The 26981-nt window shown below is 34.4% G+C and overlaps 1 protein-coding gene and 3 long non-coding RNA genes across 6 annotated transcripts; 2 read left to right on the top strand and 2 right to left on the bottom strand.

The window, feature by feature from the left end:
* LOC126923862 (uncharacterized) lies at positions 1-9119 on the top strand. Of its 2 annotated transcripts, none has more exons than XR_007713329.1 (4): positions 1-472; positions 4371-4666; positions 4756-7542; positions 7637-9119. It is a non-coding gene; the product is annotated as an uncharacterized LOC126923862 (long non-coding RNA). The 2 variants fall into 2 exon arrangements; XR_007713330.1 differs by having other exon boundaries at positions 4756-7849; positions 7910-9119.
* A 5565-nt stretch (positions 9120-14684) lies between these two features.
* LOC126923854 (uncharacterized) lies at positions 14685-18623 on the bottom strand. The gene is made up of 2 exons (XR_007713318.1): positions 17168-18623; positions 14685-16782 (listed from the first exon to the last, which is right to left on the bottom strand). It is a non-coding gene; the product is annotated as an uncharacterized LOC126923854 (long non-coding RNA).
* A 797-nt stretch (positions 18624-19420) lies between these two features.
* LOC126923819 (retinal homeobox protein Rx2-like) lies at positions 19421-26789 on the top strand. Its single transcript, XM_050737699.1, has 6 exons — positions 19421-19811; positions 19901-20311; positions 21232-23583; positions 23947-24025; positions 24296-24519; positions 25204-26789. The coding sequence occupies exons 3-6, from the start codon at positions 23181-23183 to the stop codon at positions 25815-25817; spliced, it is 1320 nt and encodes a 439-aa protein (XP_050593656.1). The 5' UTR covers positions 19421-19811; positions 19901-20311; positions 21232-23180; the 3' UTR covers positions 25818-26789.
* LOC126923856 (uncharacterized) lies at positions 20307-21361 on the bottom strand. 2 transcript variants are annotated; one of them, XR_007713321.1, is made up of 3 exons: positions 21214-21361; positions 20725-21077; positions 20307-20521 (listed from the first exon to the last, which is right to left on the bottom strand). It is a non-coding gene; the product is annotated as an uncharacterized LOC126923856 (long non-coding RNA). The 2 variants fall into 2 exon arrangements; XR_007713320.1 differs by lacking the exon at positions 20307-20521 and having other exon boundaries at positions 20695-21077.
* Positions 26790-26981: the final 192 nt, after the last annotated feature.

Below are 26981 nucleotides of genomic sequence, written 5' to 3'. Positions count from 1 at the left end.
GACGGTCCGCGGTCCAGCCACGTTCCTTCGTTCCGTTGTTTCTACGAGGACTCTGGTTGCTACCTCGACTTTTTTCGTCCTAATTATTATCCTCCGCCACATTCTTGCGGAAACAAACGAAGAAGTCATTACATACAATCGAATATACGGCGAGTTTCAAGGTCTTAATTATCGAGCCCTAATAAAGTTCTTATAGTACATGGACTTATACGATATTCGAAGTTTACAAAAATTGTGGACCAGTAAATATGAAGCTACAGAATATATGATAATTTTATGAGAATATTTACAGTGGTTACAAAAAGTATTTGTACACCGTTGTATTTATTATAGTATTTATTTACTAATCAATTAAGTCCAAATATATTAAGTTTCTTATCATTTGGTAGTACTTTCATGTAACGACTAAAACTTGATACTATGAAAATGAAATGTGGGATCTAGTAAAAAAATGCTTCATTGGAAAATTCAGGTATGTAAAAATATCTTTCGTAGGTACTGTAGATATAATTTTTGGCAGGCGATTGAGTATGAGTATCTTGAGTACCTATAAGAATTATTCTTTAGTGGTTAAAGATGATTTCGAGAGAATAACTGTCGGTGATTAATATCGATACCTGAATCGATGAGATCGGATGTGGCTCGAGCCAAATTCAGTTGGCTGGCCTTTGAGCAAAGCACTACGCGAAGAGTTGAATGTTTATGAGTGTTCGAAAGAAATATAAAGTATGTGTGAGAATGTTTTATGAGAAATGTTTTATGAAAAGTAGTGGAACGATAGAACTTTAAACAACTATCGATGAATATGTATTTTTCTAATCTTTTTTATTGGTGAAACTCTTATTGAGAATATTTCTTATTGAACGAATATTGATGTTTTTAAACTTTATTCCTCGTTTATTCTTTTTTCATGATGTCAACGTAAAGCAAAATATTTGCAATATTTTTCAATAGACGATGCAGTACAATGTGCACAATCGATAATCGATCTCGTTTAATTACACGATCGGCATATCGAAGTCAATGGCCTCGAAACAAAGAACCGACATAAAAGGAAGATAACTATTCGATTGTTATCCACCTCGAAAGATACAATAGAAATTTCTTTGATGCTTGTTTTAATTCTATTATAGTTCATTTCAAATAGTAAAAATGAGAAAAAATAAATGTTAAAATAATTAACATCCGCAGTGTATATTATTACAGATAAAGACTATTTCTCAATTTAATCATAATTTAATTCAGATCAGGGATCAGTGAAAATTTATATCTGGATCAGGAATCAAAAGAGAAAAAGAGGTAAAAAGTGATTAATCTCTGACCATTTATAAACTATAAGAGATTCAGCAAAGTAACGCAAGATCCTTCTACAGAGGACAAGGTCTGCTCTCGATCTTATGAATCATAGCGTTGCTAAAGCGTATTCAGACCGTTCTTTCACCGTTCGTGCAAAAACGAGCATTGAAGTTCAGTGATCTGAAAAATGATTTCAACCAACTTCCGTGGAATTTCGAAATGACCGAGCTATAATCAGAAACACGTTTATGCATTATATCTATGTATGCTTTCTATGCTTATTTGATATTTTAATCAGACCCCTGTACAAGTGTAAATGTAACGGTCTATAAATAACGGATGCCATATTCTCACCTGAGCTTCTTCAGCCGATTATGACGTCGTATTTGTCGTCCGTGACACAACACGCGTATAAAAACACGTAATCTACTTGTAACGTCTGCGTCCATTTAATTCTGCTATCTCCCTGCATTTTCTAAAACCATAAAAATGACGTCACCTGTCAACATCGTTCTCAATCCTCTTACCTAATCGTTCAAAGGGTTATGATGTATTCCTGTTTAAAAAGATCAGATGTTTTTGAATGAAAGTTTAATATTTTTAAGACGATTAATTTCTTAATTTGAATTTTAAATTGAACTTTAATTACAAGTTTACCGTCACAGAATTTTTATTAATATATTTTGCATCATCATAATTCAGTTTTAACTTTATAGGATTGTTGTTTTTTGTAGCTAAATACTCTAGTGTAATTTGTTCACTTGGAGTGCATTGGAATTGTTCCAAAATATTTATCTTTCTCATATTTTAAATTCGAAATTAGCCTAAATTACTTGAAAAATAACAATTATGTTAATTATATTCCAAATTATATTTTAATAATACAACATTTCCTCGTAATTTCTCATTTCTATCAAAATATTCAATCTGCTTGGGGCTAAATCTCATCGAGTTCTATTCTATGTATATTAAACCTGATTAAATTAATTATATTAGATACATATAATAATTCCTAAATATAAAATTTATGTCAATTTTGATTTAGAGGAATATTCTTAATTTTTAGGTTTGTTTGCTGAACTTTTGGTATGCTTTGCTAGTGGACGGTCCGTTTCCGCGTTGTTCCTTGGATTCCCCAGAATATATAGATCATGAAGCGTTTCCGGAGAACGGTGGAACTCCGGGAGTGTCGCCTGGCCGTTACGAAATCAGCTGTGCGCCTGTCGGTGCTTGTTGTAGGTCGCGCTCAGGACTCCCCTCGGCCTCCCTTCTGCTCTGTTCCTCTCATTCCATCTAACAAGAGAGTTAGAGGAGAGGGGATATTAAAGGTCGCCTCAACGTGGAGATCAATACGAAACCTACATACCTACCTTCCCTATCGGACCAATGGGAATGCCCAAAATGATCCTTTTCGTATCTATTAATTATCTTTTTATGTTCAAGACAGTCAGTTTGATATAATTGCCCAATTTGCTTACTTTCTTAAACCTAAACAAATAATTATTCTTCTATAGTCTTATCAATTAAATCCTTCCTTTCAAATTGGACAATTTATTATAATTATATGTGTCCAGTACACAATTATATGCAGTACTTCATTAGATTCTAGATATTTCTAATACAGCAAGTAATGATAAAGCTTTTAATTTTTGATACAGGGAAATCATTGAAGAGGTATTTATTCAAATACATTTATTTATTAAGTACTCAACATGATAATCAAGCTTTGGGAGATTTAGCGTGATATACAATCTACACAAACACCTTGTTTTTTTCTGATAAAGCTATAGAAAGAATATTCCAGGATTTTTAATCTTTCTCTTTCAATTAATGAACACATTTTTTCCGGATTAACTCATCCTTTTGTTAAATCCTATTAGAAGGTTTAAATATCTAACAAGGTCAAATTTATAATAGAATTCATATTTTTTAATTGGGAGTGTGTAATATACTCGAAAAGGTAACATTTGTTTAACATTTTCTAACTAAATTTTGATTGCAGTTAATGTATATATCAATCATCTAATATGGACTTCTTAAAGAATGGAATTGAGCAACAGTTGATGGTTATAATTAGATAATACATATGTATGTGTTTTTTAAATAAGTTTCACTTCTTCGACTTCACTTTCCACCCAGTTCACGTCGTCAATGTCAGTTAGTGGTGGACAGCACGGAAACTTATTACCTGTAATCGATATGGCTGAAAATCGATCGGTTTCAAGGAACGATTATTGTGTTCGGGGAAGAGGTATCCGTGTAATTATCAGCGACGCGACGATATGAACGAGGAAGTTACCGATTGAAATCGAGCCTCGAAACGAAGACAACTTCGCACGCCGTTATTATTAAAAGCATTCTAAAAATTCTGTCCCTCTATAACGTGTTATCGTCATTAGAAGAATTATATAACGCTTTGAGCTGGCCAGTCTGGTTGAGTTGACGAGAAAGGTTACGTCAATGGCCGGGGGGAAATTACTTTTCCTCGCTTGCCCGTTATTTTTATCCTAAGAACTGTTTCATGCCGTTTCCACCGTTATGGTTTAACGAGAACCAGACTCTTCCATTCAGTTCTCTAGCAAACAATCCTTTGCTTGTTTTGTAAACTTCAGAATGTATAATTGCATATTATATATTATATATCAGGTTTATACTGCTGATTCTAAGAAAAATTGTCATGAAATAATCGAAAAACACGAAGTAGTTGATATTAGAATAAAATATACTTAGTAGATTGATATGGTAACTGGAATAGATTATAAATATAACATCGCCTTGTTCATACGAAATCAGTATTCCTCTTCTCGTATTTATCTATTCACTACTCACCTTCGACAAGTGTCGCCACAATAATCGTAACATGATATTGTAAAAAAAAAATGCTTCGGAATTATCTTCATGGACTCTTAAAGTATTATATTATACAAAGTTATAAATAGTTATATATATATTATATAACAAGTTACGAAAATATTCTATTAATACTTAATCAAATTTTCCATCCACTTTCTTTTCTTCATAGTGAAATGTTTAAGTGATAAAGTAAATAAATTATTGTTACATCTTTATTACAGATTCAAGGATTTCCGAAGCAAGTAAAAAAGCAGCTATAAAGCTGACTTGGCTTTATAATAAAAAATAATCAAAATAGAATTGGAAACAAATTAAAAAGAAAGATCAAGATATGGAAAAAACTGGAAAAATTATCAAAAGGGAAAAACTGGAAGAGTGGTATAAATAGAACAACTTTAAGATAATTACTATTGACCTTAAATCGCAAAAAGTGACCTTGAAAAAGAGACCTCCTTGAACCAAATACTATTTCTGTATTCTAGCACAATCGTCTTATTGCATTACACGAGTTATAACTGTAAATACTATACTACTAGTCTGAATTACATAAATTATTAATATCCACATTAAATACATATTAAACCATTTTTTTTTTATCGTACATAGGAATTTGATACTCTGGTTTCGTTCGTCATATATTCAAGGATATAAATATAACACGTATACATGTATTTGAAAGAACGAGGAATATAAGAAGACGTGTAATTCATTTCTAAGGGAAATCAGGTATATCGTAGGCCAGGCAATGAGAAAATTGTCATTTGATTCGCATACGTAAGAACGTCGCGCTGCTTTAAATACAATACCATTATAACGACATTAATTCGCCGATTTAACCGTCTCAAGAGGCAAGCGACTTTATCGCGTGACTGGCACCGACTACAGCAAATATTTGTCGTCCAGTTTCTTCAGTCAGCGTCACACCTATCAGAAAGACGGCCGTTTTTGCGAAGAGCAGTAAACGAAAAACAAAATTGTAAATCCTCCGTAATCCATAAATACGTAGTACGAGAATGGTGTGCGATATTCGACCGTTGACTAAGGGCAGTTCTCAATGTCAATGTCTCAGCAACGATCGAGCACCACTGACTGCTTCGTAATTTCGACACGTTCGCCGGGAGCAAATCACCGGTGACCACCGTTGATGGCCACCTTGCTTGTTTGTTGCATAATATTGGCCGACGATTCTGCTACGCCAGATATACATACATACTTGCTTTCTGTGGAAATGTTCGCTCGTGCCAAGATTATCTGCTGGCATCTCGAACATGGAAAACATCCCTGCCAGACCGCTTCCTTATCGATCTTTTGCCGTGCTTTTATCGTTTTCGCTGAATCAATGCCATTCGATGGTTTACGTAGTTCCTCATTTCGAAAATAGTAAAACTGTCGTATTTAATGTATGACGAGGACTTTATTGCTGATTTGATCTATCTCTTTGGTTTTAATTTTCATCTGTAGGTGGAGGGGGTTTTAGTAAAGTAACGCTGATGTGCTAATGATGAGAAAACAAGTAATTTTAGACTCTACTTACTTCTTTACACGTAGATCTTTTGTATATTTTGCATGTTTCGAAAACTTCGTGTATTTTCTTTTTTTATCTGAATATCTGATATTTACACAACTTATCGATGAAGCAATTGAACTTGAAACCGAAAATTTTAACGAAGCAAAGTCTTACAAGTGAACGTGACGATCGGCACGTAAAACTTTTTACGCTACTAAAACAATAAAGTAGTTGTGTATGATAAATATGAGTAATAAATTCTGTTAATGCAGTTTTATCAGTTATGTAATTTAACAGACGTAATTCCAATGGAAAAATTTTTCGTATTTCTTTCATGGAAATCATTAATTTTACTTACATTGAAAAAATTATAAAGATTATGTAAAGAACTCTTAGAATATAAGAACTATCGAGATCGACAAGCTATTCCCAAAATTTTTAAAAATTTTAATGCGTATATATATTTCTTTATTCTTCTTTTTTTTTAAATAGCTTTCCTTGATTGTTAGGAAAGTGTGATAAGATTCTTTACTGTGAAATCTGTCCGCGGCAACCCGGTGAACTCATTCAGATCAATTGATGAGGCCGAGTTGATATGCTGCCAATGAAATTAGCCAGGAGGACAATTAAGCGCATCGTTGAACAAATCCTAGACAAACTTGTCGCCGTTGATGGACACAAACTGTTGCCTATAACTAAAGGAAATTCTACTTGGCTCCATATCTTTCATTGGCTTTCTTCTACATTAAACAACGTATCAATAACATGATGATTTTAATTCTACTGTTACAATACAATTATTGGAGAATTATCGAACATATCTTGATTGAATTTTTATGAGAATAGAAATCCATATTAAAGAAGAAATATGAATCATTAAAGTCAATATTATTGAAGAAAAATTCATTAAAAAAGTATCCATGTTTCAGCTCAAGTCCACCACAGCATGAATAGAAGACCAATGTTGAGGAGGAAGATACAATCTTATTCTCCAATTAACTACAGATTGTCATCTACACCCCGTTGTTCAACACTGCAATGATATTGTCATCAAAGACTCAATTGAATCGTTTAAAGGAACACCTTACCAATAATACCCTGATGAAAAATTGCGAGTAATCAGCTGCATACGATTCATTATTTTAAGAAGCTACTATCTCTTATGCAAACTGCAATTATCTAGCGGTTCAGCAAGGCTTAAATTTAGAGAGGAATTTCGCTAAGTCGGCGAGACGTAAAGGCTGGAGGGCCCTGCCGGTGCTGGGACCGAAATACACGACGATTATACCGGCGACTCCTCGAATTGTTTCTCTGCATGTGGCTTTTTTCCCCTCACCGTTACAGATACGCCTCTGCAAATGTAAATCTTCGTGGCTGTGGTACAGTCAGGCATACAATTCCATCGTAAAGATTCTCTGTAGTCTTAACGACATCATCTTTCGAGAGCAGCTTTCTGGTTGTGGTTTCCTCTGTGTATCATGTTAAATTAACAGGATAATCACGTGTAACACGGATACATATATCATAGATAAATAATTATATATAATATAGGTAATTTCGATTAATTTTAATTAATACGAAGATTCTATTCATAGCATAAATAATATGAAAAGTAGAATAGTTACTGTTAATGTGACTTTAGTTGAATTATTTTAATTTTTGTAATAGAGAAATTCTTTCTTAGATTATATACATGTAATAAATGGAATTAATCAGTGAAAATATAAGTACATTAAGTCCACTGTTACTCAACAATAATTTTGACATTATGGATATTATAAGTAATTCACAGACATTTCTGTTTTGGACTTTAGAAACACAGGCATTTGTCTAATTCTGATTGATTTATTATATGTTTCCTGAGAATCTGTGAAATTTCAAGCATGGTAAGCAAACAATAGAGTGAAATCCAGTGGATCAATAATTATTTCAAAATCAATATATTATTACAATAAATAACATGTAAATTCTTCATCTAAGAGTTGTAGGTAAGAATTATAAGCAAATGATGGATAACACTAACTAAGCTATTTACGTATGAATGGAACCATCCCCATATACAATCTTCAACATTTTATACATTTTTCAATTACGTTATCAAGATGTATAATGAGTGTTCAACTTTTCAAAAAATAAGTTGCTTATCACAAATCCATTTATGGCAAGATGATATAAATGATTATAAATTTCAAGGTAAATTTTGAAAAATAGTATTTTCAGCATCAAAACTCCTCTGTATATTTTAATTTATAGAGTTGATTAGTATGAATTTTGAATTTCCATATTGAAGAATCGAGATTATCAAAAAGCCCCATAAACGATGTAAGAGAAGCGAAGGATGGAACGGATGGTCGCTGTATTTTAGTAGTAAGCTGGCTGCAATAGTTTAAGGCTTAAGGCAAGTCATTTATGTCGCAAGGGATCTCGCGTCTTAAGACATCGCTCCCTCGCTGTATAGTGACACGAGTGGCCGTGAAATCGGCTACGTCGGCCATTCTAAAATCGTGCCAGAATTTCTTGCCAAATTTAATTGGAGCTCCGTCCTGTTTACCTGTGCGAACCTACGATCTTGAGCGTTTATCCATCTTTTCATCTCTCTCTCTCTCTCTTTTTTCTTTTCATACCTTTGCTGGCAAATTTTCGATACGAGACAATCAGACGAAACAATGACTCCTTGACGACATGCCAAGGAACCTGATACTGCAAGGCTTAGCTCAGTTATTTAGTTATTTCTGCGATTAACATTTTGTTACACAATTGCAACGTTCTCGAGAATCGTAAAATTAATCGTTTTATTGTTTTGTTTGAAGATCGACAAGCCATGACGAATCGCTGGAGAGGAGCAACGGAATATTTTCATTTATCTGACAAGATGTGACAGACATGATTTGGAGCCATTTTATATCTACCTTTTCAGATCGTTAACGCTATAGATTGTAAGGGACGTGCGTATCTTTGCCGGTGCCGGATCGATGCTTGTTAATTTTCACAGATGTAGCCCACACCTGTGAATTTTGGTCGCTTATCGCTCCATTTTTTATCGCTTGATAAGCTTCAAATTTAGGCAAACGTTTCCTGTCTCGTGATAAATGTTCGAGTTTTTTTTTTTATCGCGTTATTTTGGAACTGTTGAAAAAATTTGTAAAAGTATAGAACAAGGTGTTTATAGATGAAGATATAATGATAGAAACATAATTTCTGAGAATGAAAATAATTTTATATGAATAAATATCCACTTGTCAAGTTATTTCTTGGGAAGTATTGGCAATATTATCTTTCTCATTTTATTATAAAACTCGATAACAACTTTTAACCGTTTTATGGAAAGACGTAGGCACTTCCAGCTTTATTTTCAATTTTGTCTTATCAGAGATCAAACAGAGAGAAATAAGAAAACTAACGCTCATTGATATTTTTATTAAAACACAGCTAATTCTAAATTCTTTTGTAATAAAGTGAGTCTCCTTGGGTTTTCTTTCTTACGTTAAATTCTAATAACAATTTAAAAATGAAAAAGGCTTTGTAAAACGATGAATATGGAAGCTATACTATTTTTGTGCTGGTTAGATAGCTTATAACAAGTTGAAGCGACTTCGAAAAATCGTTAAATCGTACACGTGCACCTACTTGTATTACGTCAGTAGTTCACGTAATAACTGCTAAACGATAATGATTTGTTAGCTTACAAGCTGATTGCAGCTTCTGTTACCAGGCGAATTACCGGAAAAATGATGATTTAATAATATCCAAATGTAGATTGAATTTTTTTCAAACAAACATTTCATATAAAATAATCTAAAATGTTTAAAATCTGAACATACTTTTTTGTTTACAGATATATTGCAATTATGATGTTTAACAAAAAGTTCATCATCGTTTGAAATGCTATTCTTATTTTATATAAAATATATGCCAAAGAAAACTTGTTAAAGTCTCTAAAAAGTTTATCACTATACGTAATAAAGTTTATCGCTAATTCGCAAGATAGGAACTTCAGACTATATCTGTAAATCAAAAAGATACAAGATAAGTAGCATTAAAAATCCGGAAGCTTATTTTTCAAAGCTTTCGAACGCTTTGAAGGTTTACGTTACGCAATCGTACATCGCTGAAAATAATCAGAAACTACGGCTTAAAATTTTATTACACGTTAAAACATTCGTGATACTTGAGAGAATCTTATATGTATTATCGCTCCAAACAGCTGTAGACCACATTATTCACCTGTAAAAGAAATTAATTTTGTAAAATTAACAACTTGTATCTTTTGTGGTATTTTCTATGAATACTTATTAAATTAAAACTTTCAATTTGATCCAGATTCCAGCCAGTTATAGTAGCTTTATACTCTATTAAAAATTTCTTTTAGCTTTTACAAAACTAAAACAAAATTAATCTTCTCAAACATATTAACAAACATTTTGACTGAGATACTTCTCTTATTCTGTTAAAGTATTTGTTTTACTATTACAAAAAGTTCTTGTAAATACTCATATCATATTCATAAAAGATATTTTGTTTAAACTCAATTAAACTAAATTATATTCATAATTACAATTAATTTATCTCGACTCAATTATTTCCTCAAACATAGCGAATGACTATGTTTGTACAAATTTTAAATAGCATGTATAACAGTACTTATTCAAAGAAAGTGAATGTTCTTATATTATATACAAAAAATTGTTTTAGGTTATGTTTAAATTAAACCTATACGAAGCCAAAATTCGCATAATATTTCTCAGTTTGTATCTCTCGTATTTATAATTCGCATAATAAATGCAGATTTTATCGTGGCCTTGCTCTTTCGGTGAAACGTGCCAAATAATGTTGTTATGTGCGACCAGGGTTTTGCGGAATCTCTGGTGTTTATAAACGTTTAATTATCCGTGGCCAAGACTTTTCGGTGAGCAGTGGGCTTGCCTATTACGATACACGTCGTTTGAAGTGCCGGGAAAGCTATGCGATCTATTTTCGAGCTTGAGGATTCGCTGTTGTCGGGCGGACACGCTCCGTCACTCGATCTTCCTCTTTCGATTCGAAGAAAGCTCGTCTTTCGCCGACTGCCTTCCTTTGCCACCCGCGAAAATCCTCTGGTCTATCTTTAGCAGTGTCTTCAAGGTTCTGGGAGGTGAATGATAAAAAATAAATTAGTTCTTTGCACGTGGTGACTAAAATTAATAATCGAAGTGATTAAAGATAATTTTAATAATAAATCAGATAAAGATTGATGATTTGAAGAAAGAATAACTGTGATTTGGATTTCTAACGGAAAAACTTATTCCAAATACCTTTATTACACTGTGGCCTGTTTTTGTAGTCTATCAGAATTTGTTATATTCGACAGAATTGTGTCTCTGATTTTTTTAAGTAAAGATATTTACATTATCCTTGTTAGAAATGGTGCTTACCTGTATGTGTTTGTACAACATAATTAAAATGATTATATATATGTATCTTAATTTTCTTCCTATTTTATATAACAGTAATATTCCAATATTTTTTAGCTTCTTCAAAATATGATTTTGTGTATGGTTTACTTCATGTCGTTTTAAATAATTCATTATTTTCCATTCCTTCTATTTCCTAAAAGCATGAGGTAAAGGTAACATTTTTTTCCGAAAGGAGGTTAGTTTCTATCGTTTATATAAAGTCTGTCATATTATCAAATATTCATGCTATGAAATATTTTTATAATTATGCTTTTACATTTGCATTCATGTTTTCTTTGACTTGAAGTAGAAAATATTTTTCCTCTAGAGATGAGAGTTAAAGAAGATAATTTTGTGGTGGCCTGTAGGTCGAGTCAGACTTTCATCAGTAAAGGATGCACCGTGCTCCTTTTATTCTGTTATGCCACATTCACTAGCTGCATTCTATTTCTCCCTCTTCAGCTAATTTCACGAGAGCTCGGTGGACTGACCTCACAAATGTTTGTCGACGATTGGCTGTGGTATTTTAAGCGATAGCTATGTTTCTGCTACACTATACTTTATATGTACTTTAAAATTTATGACACTTTATGAATTTTGTGCCAATTTATTATACAGCGTTTTATACGATTAAAACTTTGTGTTGAATGAAATTACAGGTAATAGATTGTATAGATTGCTGCTATTATACACTTAAAATTTCATTTTTCGAGTAAAGAATTACATTTTGTTCATCCTCAATTATTATTTTTATACTGATTAATCAGGTATTATAATGTGGTATAAGGTATGGTATATAATTTTATATAGGTTTTGTTTCATAAGTTGTAGCAAAATTTCGACAATTATTTCGAATTGTGATTGAATGAAAGCATCGATTGTAATTATATATACTGTTTCCAATATATCATTTAGGCAAAGAATTATTTGACACTGCAATTTAATGCAATTGAATGCAATTTTGAAAATGAGTTCCGTACAATTTTTATGCACCTTGAGAGTCTACGATTACGATACTTTCGAAAGAATCGGTAGATGTCTCCACCGAACATTTTATTTCATTAAGCGGGTAACATAGATTTCTTCGCACATCAAATTCGAACTGATTACGATCTCATAATAATAAAATTAAATAATATGCCTTTAAAATAATTTAAATCGCTAAATAATCCATGAAGATTTTAGTAATTAATTATTTCATTATTTCTTCCTATAAATTCACCAATGACACTGTATCAGTTATCTTATAACGGATTTAAAAAGTAGAAGTATAGAGATTTAATAAATTCGTAAAATTTTATTCTCAAGAAATATGTATTTGTAGAGTAATTATTTAATTCGTAGATTAGTATCTAACTTATTGAACTATATATGCATAAAGATTTATCTATTTATTTAAAGATACCTTGAAGAGCTTAGTACAGTGAAGATGTTGGTTCATATTGAAAATACAATGAATTTATACTTATACGTTATTCAGCTATATTTATTTTAATTTTGTTATTTTTCTTTGTAATTATTATTTAAGTATCTTAACATTAACTTACGTCCTGGATAGTTTCAATAGAATTTCCAACAAACCATAGACAATAAAAATTCCTTCCAGTACCATTCATATTCTGTACCACTATAAAAGGGCCATTAATTTCATGGTGTTCTCATTGTGAAAAAATCTGAAGAGAGAATCCTGCAGCGGACAATTCCACGGATATCATTCCCTCACCAAAATCGAATTGACAATTAAGTATTTAGGGTGGCTGCGGGTCGCGTGTCAGGAAGAGTCATCTTCGCCAGCATGAACAGCAGTAAAAACATATGGTTCCTCCATGGGGTTCAGAGTGCAGAGTCCCCGAAGACACTCGACGAAACAATTTTCTACGGAGTTCTCGACTGTCGCTGCTTTCGTTCATTTTATAAATATTTCGATAGAAACTCGTATTACGTTTAACAAATATAAACATTTGTAATTTCTTACAATTTTCAATAACAAGAAATTAAAAGAAGCGCGTGAGGATCCTGATTATAATAAAATTATAATACAAAGAAATTCAAGTAATCCCATTCATTTCTCTATTATACTCTTCAAATTGGCGAATTAAATTATTGCCAAATAAATTCTCAATTCGTGCATCTACACCGTTTCACTACTTGTGGCTTAATTTTGTCTGGCGTTGCCTTAAAGACCTTCTGGGATCTTCTACCTAAAGTAACAGGTACAACAAGATCGTTACACTCATCCAGAATTCTTATATTAAATAAATTCTTTCTCATGATCGTGCGATTAATAATTGCCACTTTCCCTGTTAAATTCTTTCAAATGCACGAATTCCACCATCGGAGAATAGGTTCTCGACTCTGAGATTCAAGCTTTTATTCGAGCAGAAATGTCGATATCGAAAAGGATCTCGGAGGGAGATTAGTCTCGACAGCGGCACTTTTATGCGACATTTCTGGATATGGGCGCAGTTTTCCACCGGTTCCCTGAACACCAAAAATTTCGTGTAATCAGATCTAAAGACGTGCTCGTAAATTCCCACCCGCAGTCCTGTTATATTATTGTACATAGATGATCTTATGCGGGATGATATAAACCTCGTAGCATGTATCAGAGTCCGAATTTCTCGTTCTCACGAAATATGAGGGCATAGGTCCTCGACTAATTGCTCGTCAATGTGCACTCTACCTTTTCAAAACGAATGTGTTCGCCCTCGTTTTGCGTGAGAATCTATAACTACGTACTTTGATATTTCATCTGTTCTTTCATCTATCCGGAGCTGCTTCGTAGACCTTGGCATTGCCATATTGACAATACAATGAATTTACACCTTATTGTTCAGCTGAACCTATTTTAAATTTATCTTAATTTAGTAATCCTCTGTTAATCCATTTAGTAATTTCTATGTAGTAATTTATTATCAATTGATTATAATAATTTAGTAATCTCAATTAATCCATCTTCTAGATAGTGTTTAGAAGAGTTTAACATATTGAATTAGTATGTTACTGTATAAGTGGTGTATCTTTGAGAAATTTGAATAGACTGACATTCTTTTGGATAGAGGCGTATGCGACCAATTTTTGAATAGCAATATTTATCTATATACAGTAAGAAGAACATTAAAAAATAGTTTGATTTTCACAAAATTTCGCGGACAGTCTTTAACTGATTTTATAAAGAGATATAGGAACAGTTACGATATAATTATATATACTATATATCATTTATGTACAAGTACATCACGGTGAATTAGAAAATGTATGAAATTAAACAAGAGTAAGATTTCCAGTGTAAATTTGAAGAGTATGATTTGTATTAGAGGATTTTAAATTGAAGTACGTAACTCTATAGACTGGTTTCAATATGTAAATCAAAGTATCATTACGAGAAACACCCTGCACGTGAATACAGAACGGGACAGCGACGGATGTGACTACGTCGGGTTAATAAGGATGCGACGTCATCAGGCTGCGACGTTACATTTTCTCCTTTGAATCACGATCTCCAAATCTAAAAGTGCAATTAAATACCAGCTTAATTATTATTACAATTAAACGTGACAATTTATGGAAAACTTCAACTGCGAAATTCTAACAAATAACGTTATCAACAATTTCATTTAATACATTCTATAACATTCTACAATATACGTTCTATAGCGTATATCTCATAGCACATATTCTACGCCCCCTCAACCTTCACGTTTCATAATTAATAATCTAATCAATCTCATTCTACAGTGCACATTTCACTCCCCTTAACTCTCAAATTCGACCCTTATAAATATCTTTAATCCTTTCATCGATAATCTAATTTAGCTCATTCTACACCCTTCAATTCTCAAATCCTACTCTCTTCAATTTCACGACGTTCTAATCCAACTGTATTTTACATTCTTCACGCGTTACTCTACTTCATTGACTCTACATCTCTGACTGATCTACATTTCATTGGCCGGACACGTGATTACCACTGTACTTCTCGAAGAAACAAATTACATTCGCCTCTAGCGTAAGCTTATCCGTATTGCAAGATAATGACATAAATAAGCGTAAATTGCGAAGAAATTTCAGAAAAATTGTAACATCCAACACGCGTCATTTTCTCCTTTTAATTTATAGAGTTAATGAGTATAACTTCTGGACGATATAATTATTGAAAGCGAAAGCCTTAATTTATATCCACTCAACAGGTAGTCTCCTACGAGTCTCCATACACCTGTTGCATGCACTCAGCCCACGTGGTCGCATCCGGCATATTTCAAACTAGGAATTCATCCACTGTATGAATCGAATCTCAGGTAGAATCGCAGCAACCATTGAATAGACAGTGCGCGTATATTGAAAATATCCAAGCTCTTTGTGTCGGATCGAGGGTGGGGATCGACCACCAGTATTTCTCCTCAAAACACATACAGCACGTATAAAAAAGTCTTCGTCGTTGGCCATCTCCCTACGCTTTGACCAGTGAAATATACCAGCATGATATAAAGTGACTAATATCAATGACTGTTGCTTGTTCGCCAACGTTCCATGGGGGTGAAAAAAAGGGAAAAAGCGAGAAAGGAACGTTTATTGTGATCTCGATCAGGAATCTCGCGACGCTCATGTGGGCACGTTAATTCTTGGGCCACGGCTGTCATAATTGCCTCCTCTGATGGCCATTATCCTGGTACCGGTGATGTTGTAATTTGTTTTACTTGGGGGAAGCTTAGAGAACACGAAGAGGGTGGAATTTTTCTGACCGATATAAGGGTTGCTTTTTTTTTTATTTTTCACTAATTTTCATAGAAACGATGAAATGATTTGTCTTGTAGTGAATTTTTTATGATTTTGTTATTTTGTTAAGAAGGTACCTATTGCTTTGTATGTTTGATTTGTCATTTGATAATGTAATAGATATTATATTTATACATAACATAATCGCGTTAACATCGTACCCAAGAATTATCTATCATAATTATGAAAATAAATAAAAGCAAAGTTTAAATGCTTCAGCATAAGAATCACGTTAAACAACATCAAACCTATTTTATCTGAGATCATTTAGTGAGAAATTAAACAACTAAATCTACGAGATTACAATTTGACGGCTCTAGAGAAACATAGTAAATCTCTATAAAATAGCGTTTTACCTAAAATAGTCACAAAACTACGTCCCGAAAGAGCTCCATGCCCAAATATTATCCCTATATAAAACCAGTGTTTTAAACAATCTATGTATCAAATCAGTCTTGTACAACATTCCTCGATTATGTCGAACTTATGTTTGGACTGTACTTTGAAGGAAGTCCTGAGAATACGGCGATATCAGCGCGAAAAGAGAAACGCGAGCATGGCTGGTGAACAGAGAGCGAAGGTTCCCCGTCGCCTTCGCGCAATTACGTCCAATTGAACTAATTCAGCTCAATTGACGTTAACAGGCTCAATTGGTCGGCCCTGCCAGCCTGGCCACACGGCAATACTATCCGGTCGGCATACCTACGACGTAAAAAAGAGCGGCTCGCGTGCAAAAAGTCGCTTCCAAACCCTCCTCTTCACCTCGTTTCCCTGTGTCGTTCGATCTAAATATACTTCTCAACAACAGAGACTCTTTCCCTTTGTCTGCTTATTATCAGCTCGTTGCGTTCTCCATATATGTAAAAGCTTGTGTACATTATATATGTATATATGTGGATTATGTTAGTCTGTCCTGATCTAAAAAATAAATATGAAAATAAAATATGGCATACTGTAAAAAATATGACATAAGAATGAAATATAGTGTAGGAACAAACGTGAATATCGAAGAGTGGGCAGGTTTCTAATTTGAAATAAAAATCCTAAGATTCTAAGATTGTAATTTCAATAAATTTTCGATTACGGTATAAGGAAAGACATTTTGGAAAAATTGCTCCGCTGCGTTCGTTAATTAATATTGAAAAATAATAGTATTGTGTATTTGAGTTGTAAATTAACCGTAGGAATTATAGATCAGTCAGTTTTGTAAAAATTGTAAGATTACAAAAGGTTGTTTGGAAATTACTTTCTGGGTGTATGAGAGATGTAAACAGAAGTCTTAGGGGGTTGAAGAGCGAGGTACCTAAGTACAGTAAGTCAGAGTCAAATCGTCATCCACCGTCGAAGGAGGGTATTATCGGAAGGGGAAGAGGTGGAGCCGAGAAACTCCTTCTATTCTGCTGGTAAAAGTGGTGGGGACGGAACGTATCGTGTCCATTTCGTTCTTATCTTTCCTCCAGGTCTATTCCCCTCTCTTGTCGCTTCGAAGTGGTTGGTGGGAGATAATTATTCTGTCTTCTCTTTCTTTAACCGCTGATATCCCCCACTTCGATATCAAGTCTTCCTCAGTTTGTCCAATATTACATTTAATACGTTACAATACATTACAATATAACGTTTTTTAACGGAAATTTAGTGGTATATTAACAATATTCAAATTTAATATTGTAGGAATTAATAATAGTAAAAGTTTGCTAGAAGATTTTTGACTAACTTGTGAATATTGAATATTAAATACAATTTACATATAGAAAGTCTTTTATTATATAAAAATCATAATATTTACGAAGATTTTAAATAGCGCACATAGAATCTTCATAAAATTAGCACTTAAGGAATTTATACATGTAAAATATCGTTAATGAATCATATACAAGAAATCTCAACAAGATAAAAGAATCACAACTTCATAGCTTAAATTAAATCATATCGCTTGAATTCAAGATACAAGTATGCTTTGTCATAAAAAGATAGTTCAATATGTAACTTACAACGAACCATATCAGTTTCGAGTTAAGATATGTACTTATTCTTATCATACACAACTTCCAACAAAGAATTCTTCAACAATCACTATACACCTATAAGAACATTTTACTCACACGAACAACGCGATTCTTCGATCTCCGTTTCAAATTTGGCGCGCTCCGAGCTGTCACTTTCACCGGGCGCACGTGTTTCCTGTTGCACAGTCAGGGTAGCGTTACGGCTCGGCCAGGATCGGGCAACATCGTCCGCCAGACCTCGTGTACATCGAGAATCGTCTGTTTCTTCCGAGAGACTTCACCTTCCACAAAGTTTCACAAAACTAACCTAAAAAACGATTTCGTAAACAACGACAAACGTAACAATTATATAGAATGAACGCGTTTCTATGATTTAGATACGGATAGATGATATAGGACACGAAATTCTTGATAGTATGAACGAGAAAAAGGGGTCGAAAAGAAAGTCGTACAGAGGGTCAGTGCAGGAGGCGACCCGTTACTGCAGCCCGGCACCACCGGACCTTCACTTATATCGTCTCTCGGCTAATAACGCTAGTAATGTGATATGATTAGCTTAGTTGAGTTCAGTTTAGTTCGTATTCGTTCAATTTAGTGGTTCGCCAGCAAAATCACATCGAGTTAAACCCATTTAGGCCAGTTAAGTTACCGACTTCTCGCTCTTGCGCGCTTGCCGTCATCCTCCCGGTCAGCCGCCTCCTGCATCCGCGGATATCCTGCAAGCATGAGTGCGCGCACGCTCGATCACCCGCATTCAATCACCTTCAACTTCATTGAAGTTTGATCCAGTCGATTCAGTCTGGATATAGAGGAAATTGAAGATTCTTGAAACTTCTGCTGCTTGATTCATGAATTCTGTTTGAAGGTAGTTTAAGGTTAGATGAATCTTAAAAAGTTTGTGACAGAGAGTGTTGGTTAGTGGCAGAGATTTTGTGTGAGATGGTATGAGTATGAAGATTTGGGGATACATATTATCAAGTGATAATTATTTTGCCAAGGATTGTACTCTAGAATGATAAGATTGGTTGGTTTAAGTAACATTTAAGAAATATGGTAATGTACAAATATAATGTAATAGATATTTATTGTAGTATATCAAGAAGCGTTGGCAGTATACATTTATTTGTTAGAATAAAAAGAAACTGTCAGGACATAACCTAGTAGATAGGTAGGTAGGTAGGTAGGAAATTGTTACCATGTAGTGTGATCATAAAAGAATAGATTACTAATATACAGTTATATTTTATTAATGTATCATTAACAATTTTTTTATATGGAAAGTTTCATATTATGTTAGAAAACTCTGATCAATTATAACTATCTTTTCTCATGATTAAACAAAATTTAGGTTATAGATTATTAAACGATCATACAATCATCCGACTAAATAGTGAAATCTATTTATGAAAACTTTACTCAACAAACTCAGACAAAACGAGATCTATATCGATTTCTATATCCATCCGCTTCGTGCAAAACCATCCCTAACCTCCAAAATCGTCTTTACCTATTTGATTAAATTTTCTCCGTTCTTCTGTCCAATCTTGTCGTTTCATCTACTCACAAAGGTAGTCACGAGATTCATCGATCTGGAGTAAACAAACTCATTGACGAAAACGAGGAGACCAGGCGACTGGAACGATGGCGCGATCGGTTTCGCGCGGCGCAACGGAAAAGATGCACCGTAAGGATGGTAGGGGAGGAAGTAAAGAGTGTCCGCGAGAGTGCAATTAAATCAGCGCGTGACAGGCGCGCGCTCGCGCGCGCTAATTACCGCCGATGAAATTAGCAGTTAATATACGCGTGTACACACGGAATGGGGGTAGTTTGATTGGGCCAATTCGAGGCAATTCCTGGCGATTGCTGGTTTCATTGAGCCTGCGCTTAAGAGCTCAGTGCCACGCTGCCGGTCAACGGACATGGATCTCTTGGAAAGTATAGGTACTCTTACCTTTCTCGTCCTTCCGATCGATCATCTTCTCATAAATCGATCGATAGATTCTAATCCGTTTCTAACCTCTCAATTCAAGTATATACCGGATACAACTGATACGAGGACGAATCGAAACGGTGTGGATGTAAAATTGCGGGACAATTCGAATCATTGATAGTGCATGGGACGCAAATCGATGGGAGGATCGTGCATTCGGTAGACAGAGGATCGGTGACGCGATGTACGCAAGTCGATCGTCGCCGAGAGCGCTCTGTGATCTCTCAAACCGTTTGATCGAGGTTCAAGGTTCCGGTTCAAGGACTTCTGCGAACAGAGACACGAGATGGATAGCTGATATGTTCGATGTGACTGAGGCTAGGGTGGAAACTAAGTGGAATTTATGGGAGTTGGGTTAGGTGGTACTTACTTGACGATGTGTGATATTCAAGAACATCATAGAAGATACAACGACTTTAGGAAATGGAAATACGTGGACTTAGAAATTCAGGTAATGTGTTAATTATATTTTTGTTTATGAAAATTTGATTTGAGTATTTTAAGATTGACTCGTGTTAAATTGTATGAAATTGTCTAGTTCTTTTTCTGGATACTTTTGCCCTTCACTGGTAATGTGAGCAATTGAAACCTTTGTAATTTATAGAAATAGTAATTGTTCGAATTATGCCTCGATCTCTATTTTTATTTTTCACCTGCTTATCTGTAAGTCATAAATCAAGTGTGATTATAAGTAAGAAGTACATGTTTGAAATGTGAACTATGAATGACTTAAACCTTATGACTTGGATAATTTCATGCATAAATAACGTCATCGTCGGAGTATGTTGCGTAAGCTGCTCCAACTTTCTGCATAAAACCATACAATGACGCATGTTAAACACAAATCTATTGTATTTTACGTACCTTTTTATGCCGTTTAATTAACAAAAATTTAGCTGCTAATAGATTTTTATAAAAATTAATCTTTTTTAAGGTTTACTTATTTTTCTATACGATGTTCAATTTGATATCTCCAATATCTATTTCTTGAAGTTATAAAACCCTAAAAGGGACTCTAGATATGTTCTTTTACCAATATTTTTAAACTTCTTTTAAAAAGAAGTAGAATATAAATAGCATAATTTTTCCTAAATCTAAGTCCCAATGGTGCCAACAACCAACCAACCAAACCAAGAACCTTTATTTCCAGTATTCTGCACTTCATCTTCATCCACACAGTCCAAAGATGCAAGGTACTGTTTTTCTTGAATTTAGAACTATACCAAAGAAATTTACATCATTAATTAAACAAAATGTGTATTCTACAATGCTGTAAGACAACAAAGAAACAGAAAGTAGACAAGTTAGATCATTATTAAATTTACTTTAGAAGTAAATTTTTCCTAAAACCACCTTATTTCCTCTAAACAGCGCACATGCAGCATTCTCTCCACCATGATCTCCGTTCCAAGAAACATCGAGGTCGCAGTGGGTCAAGCGCAGGTCGTCCATATTCGAAGTGGAATCGTGATGTACACAATTTTCCCATCGCGGTGGACCGTGCACAAGCCAACCCGCTCCGATTCCCACATGCCCCTCCAAGCTCCTCTGCAACATCACCTAACACACATCGTAATATCGAGGCGGCGTTCTCCAACTTCTTTGCCGGGGGGCGGTCGCAATGGTGTGGCAGTGGCCACGAGACCAAACAGAGACTCTCGAACCCTAACTTCAGACAGAGGAAACATAAACGACGAAGATACAATGCACATATACCTCTATATACATTCAGCCAATACCATTACGAACCATTTTATTTGGAGTGGTGGAGTGGTACCAGGCCAGAGAAAAGGCAAGAAAGCAAAAAAAGAAAAAGAAAGAATCAAAGAGATGAAAGAGCACATACAGAGAGAGAAAGAGAGAGAGAGAGAGAGACTGAGAGGGGGTGGGAGGGGGAAGTGACTCTTCTGTGCAAGGGGGATTAAAAAGAGAGACAGACGGATGACTCTGGTGCAGAATGGAAAGGGAGAAAAAGAGAAAGAAAGAGGAAGAAATACAGGAGAACAGTACATACCGCGCCCGCATAAAACGGCCGTCCTCTCGTGGAGCACGTAACGCGTAGTAGGTGCTACAGGATTGGTTGGTTTCTATGTGTGGGGGCGGCCTGGCCAGCAACCCGTTGAAAATATAAGCGTGTGTGAGTGTCGGTTGATTAGCCAGAGTCAGAACGGATCGTCGCTTAGTGCGACAGTGTCCGGTTAGTTAGGCGGCTCTTGTTGTTTCGCGCGATCAACTCACCCGGTTGTCGATATATAGAAAATTCAGCAAAAATCCGTTCAGTCGCAAGAGAAACAATATACGTAAACATTTGGAAAATCATTCGTCCTCTCTTTCTTTCGTTTTCTTCTTTTTTTTTTTATTGCTGCTTTTATTTTGAAAATGTTTTCAAATTAACGTTTGAGTATAGTTGCTCCGGTTCTCGAAAGTATAATTCGGATCGACTGGTTCAATCTGTTCGTGTGCCGACGACACGATGCTTGGCTCTCGCTTCGTTAGCTTGTACTAATCAAAATTAATCATAACCCGGGCAACAATTGATCGCAATTGGCTCAGATTCCATTACGGAGGACGCGCGAACGCTGCGACCGCCATCCTGCGCACCGCGCACGCCTTTTTGCATAATTGGCCAACCGGAGGTCTTCACGAAGAACCCGAGGAATCGGCGGTAATAAAGGGAGCAGGAAGTGAATGGGACACAGTTGTCTAGGGTATTTTAATCCCCGACTGGATCATCGATCGACGAATTTTCATTTGTTACTACTGAGAAGAGAAGATAAAGAACAAAGTTGAAGAAACACCGAGGAAGAGGAAACTCTCATATACTTTGTATCGAAAATCCAAGCGAGGAATTCAATATTTATTTACTAATAGAGAGAAATGGTTCCTGTCGAGTTGCTCTAATTTTAGTCCTATGAGGATCGAAGAAGAAAGATAATTGAAGTCAAAAAACTGTTGAAGAAGAAGTGTATATAATTAAGAGTAAAAGAAATTGTATTCAGCGCACGGTGATTGAAGAACAGAAACACAGTTGCAGTTTGTGAAACTATTCAAGAAAAGGAGATACGAATTTATATTAAAGATTGAAAGTATTTGATATTTATGATATTTTTATTAAAAAGAAGAGAAGTTCCTATCTGATTTTGATAACGAAACCACGTGTTTTTAAAACGTCAAGAGTTATTAAAGAAATACTGTGCCAATAATTGCATTTCGATTGTTATCTAACACTAAAAAAATAATCTAACATTGTTATTCATTACTTGAAGAATCGAAAGGAGAAAATAATTGAAATTTTTCAATCGTAAAAAAATTTATAAAAGATGGACGGAGGTCCCTTCGATGACCCGATCTTCTCTGACTTCGGTGGTCGAGGAGGTTCCGGAGTCCACAGTATTCAAGTGATGCTTGGCCTTCACGGTGGGCACCATGGTGGCGATTTAATGCCCACTGGAGGTCATCTCCACAAGTTGGACTCTTCCAACAGTCCACCGCCACATCATCAAACGTCTCACCATCATCTGCAACAACAACAACAACAACAACAGAAAGAGCTGAAGGAATTGGAATTAGCTGGAATGTACGCACCACTTCCTCAGACGCAGGATGTCACCACGTCGACGTCCACCGCTGCGACGCCGACCTCGACGACGTTGCAGCAAGGTCTGCAGCTTGGAAATCCTTTGAAAAGGAAGCCAGAAGATCCGATGAACACCCTTGCTCCAGGTTAGTATTGTGCTTTCAGTGAACATTTAAATATTTGAAGTATTTGATGTTGAACATTTTACAGGAAAATTTGCTTTAATAATTCGATATTTGTGGTGACTAATTGAGAATAAGGGTGATTCTATTAATTTGTAAAAGTACTTGTAAAATTTATATCGATATGTATATAAGGCGAAGAAATCGTTGAAAAAGTTGGCTTAAAAAGTGCTGTGAAACTTTGGATTGACGAGTAAATTGGTTTAAGGGAAGAATCATTATAGAATTAAATAGAATTATTACTTGTGATTTTTTTCTTTAAGTGAAATGATATTTATAGAAGTAATAATTGTTGAAATTTTACGTTACATTAATTTGTATTTATAGTCAGTAGCGAAGCTCAGCCAGCTAAGAAAGATTCCAAGAAGAAGACCGACAACAATGGAATCAAGAAGAAGAAAACCAGGTATATATTTCCTTAAAATTACTTAAAATTAGATCAACTGTTTATTACTTCCTGGTGTTTTCCTCTAACTTTAATTTTAATCATATCTTTTTAAATATTAACAACAGGATCTTTATAAAAGCCTTCTTTCTTTTTTAAAGTTAAAAATATTATAATATCTTCGGGATTAGTCACGTTCCGCTGAAAAAGGAAATTACATAGTCTGAAGCTTCAACTATTATTACTATTCGATGATTATTTTCATTTTATTGTGCAAATTAATTATTGCAGAACGACATTTACTGCTTATCAATTGGAAGAATTGGAAAGAGCATTTGAACGTGCACCATATCCTGATGTGTTCGCGCGAGAAGAACTAGCTCTAAAACTCGCTTTATCGGAGTCAAGGGTTCAAGTTTGGTTCCAGAATCGACGTGCAAAATGGCGGAAGAGAGAACCTCCACGTAAAACCGCCGGATACATGGCTGCTGGTTCAGCAAGTCCCGGTTTATCAGGTAATCACAACAAAAATGATAACTGTCTTCTACCTATATTTGTTTATTGCTATTGGTCAGTTTTATTAGAAATTATTATATTATTAAACTATTAAACTTTAAATTACTATACTAATAAAATAATGCTTGTAGTACTTTACTATTTTTTTTTATCAAAACAAGTAATTATAACAGACAATATTTTACAGTAAATAAAAGAAATGATTAATACATTACACAGAGGAAATTATTTGCTCTTTTGAAGATTTTATTTATTATTGATCGAGTGAAGTTATTTAGCAAAGTTTAAAATAAAGAAAGAGAAAAACTAAAAAACCAACCGCAGTTAATTCATCGATTTCCCATTCACATCCATACATACATAGTTATAAACAATATCAACGCTTTCTGCAAAAATAAGCCAATTGTATCGTATTACAAAAATCTATAAAATAATCCTATATATTTACAATTAATACTAGTTTAAAATCCACATAGATTACTATATTATTTCTAAAGATTTTTATAAAATTATACTTACACTTGGTACATTAATACAAGTAATGTTCTTGTTTATAAAAATTATAAGTAATATTAAATGTTAACTTAACAGTAATTATCACACTAAATTTAAAAATTTCTTTGAATTATTAGAATTACTTTTATACTTAAAAAAATTAATACAAGCAATTCTCTTTCCACCAGGATCATTTACCTCGCTGAATAATACCCTCAACCCCTTCGCCTCTCCAACAACAGCGACAGCACCGCCGGATGCTTGGGCGTATTCTCCAGCGTATGATCTGGCGCCACACCTAAATCTACTTAGCCCATCTAATTCCCCTTATTCCACCTCTTTCGGTGGACCGAGCAACAACGGGTCGGCATACTCGTACGCGACAATGCTTCCGCAACATGATGCCTCGTTATTTTCTACACCATCAGGGAACACGATGCGCGTACACCAGGACTACATGAACGCCAGTAACAGTCCACCACCTCCTCTAACCCGCAACGATTATCAGACTATGGTGACGCATTCGCCACCCACTCACCTAGCTAACTCTATGTCAGAGGAAGAACATCAGCAGAATAAGCAATTGGATTATGTCAGTGGTCTCAGTCCAGCGGATAAGTATCAGCACGAACAGTCTGATTACACGCAGCAGCAGCAACAACAGCAACAACAACAGGATCAAAAACAAGAATACGGGATGCACTCACCACAAGGACGCCAAGGAATGAAGGAACAGGTGATGGTGAAGAGCGAGCCAACCAGCCAGCAGAGCTATGTGCAGTTGCCTCCTTTTCTGAACTGACTCGAAACCTCCAGTCTAGATTTACTCTAGAACTGGCGGTTCCAGTTTGGAATGGATGTTTCTTGCCAAAGGAATTTTAGGGCTGAACATAAAGTCTTGATGAGTTGTGTTTAGGAAGATTTATTAACATTTGGATTAAGTTAAGGATAATAATGCAAGATTTTGAGTTAATTAGAGTTATTATAATTTGTTATTCTAAAGACAGGAAGAAATTTGGGAATAGAAGTCTTCAATAGAGTCCTTTGAGAAATCTTGAAAGTTTCTTTTATTTATTAAGTTTTTAAGTATTCTGCTCTCAGTGTAATTCTATTTTGTATTATATAGCTTTAAAAGATTCATGAAATTCATTGAAATTACATTTGTAAAAGGAAGTTTAACACTATCAATATGATAATCGTTGATTCTTCTTAGTAAGAAGATTCTTAGTAAGAAAGCAACCCTGGAAGAAATATGTTTTTTTTTTTTTATAATAAACGTATATGTGTAAGAAATAAAGTATTTTAAGGGAAGCAATTAATCGAATGAGAGCATTCTAGTGCCTTAAAGGTGTAAGTTTGTATGAGGTGTGAGTACTTTTGTATTATTTGTCCTTTGTTCGTAGTTACTAAGAAAAACCGAATGAAAATGAACGTGTTGTGTTGTATTTTATTCAAATACTCTGTAGTGTATACGAAATCATGTACATATATATAGAGAGTATAAAACATCACCTGAACATGTAAAGTCTTTTACAGAGATATTTCGTGTGTATTTTGTACTCTACCCATCTTTTTATGATGTTTGTAATTACTCGCATTTAAATACACTTAAAAATGAAAACATGTAATCAATTATTTGACGATAACGTGCCTTAAATAATTAACTTCTTTTGAGATATCTAAAAAATTCGACACAACTTATTGTAATTTTGTATGTTAATATTAAATTTGTATGCGAAAGTAATTTTTAATAAATATTCGAAATATATCACAAGAGGAATCTTGTTTCGATACATAATCCATACAATTAGATTGGCAACTAAGTGATTACATATTTTGTCAATAGGTGGTCTTAGCATATTCTTTTGTTTTGTCAACATGTTCAAAGCACCTAACCTATATTGTTTTCTTGTTGTTTGAACTTCTTTTAAAATGAAATTTTAATTTAACTTAATTTAATTTTAAT

The sequence above is a fragment of the Bombus affinis genome, chromosome 14 (genome assembly GCF_024516045.1).
Source record: "Bombus affinis isolate iyBomAffi1 chromosome 14, iyBomAffi1.2, whole genome shotgun sequence".
NCBI lineage: Eukaryota > Metazoa > Arthropoda > Insecta > Hymenoptera > Apidae > Bombus > Bombus affinis.
Note: the sequence above shows the minus strand (reverse complement) of the source record. Positions and strands in the feature narration are given on the sequence as shown.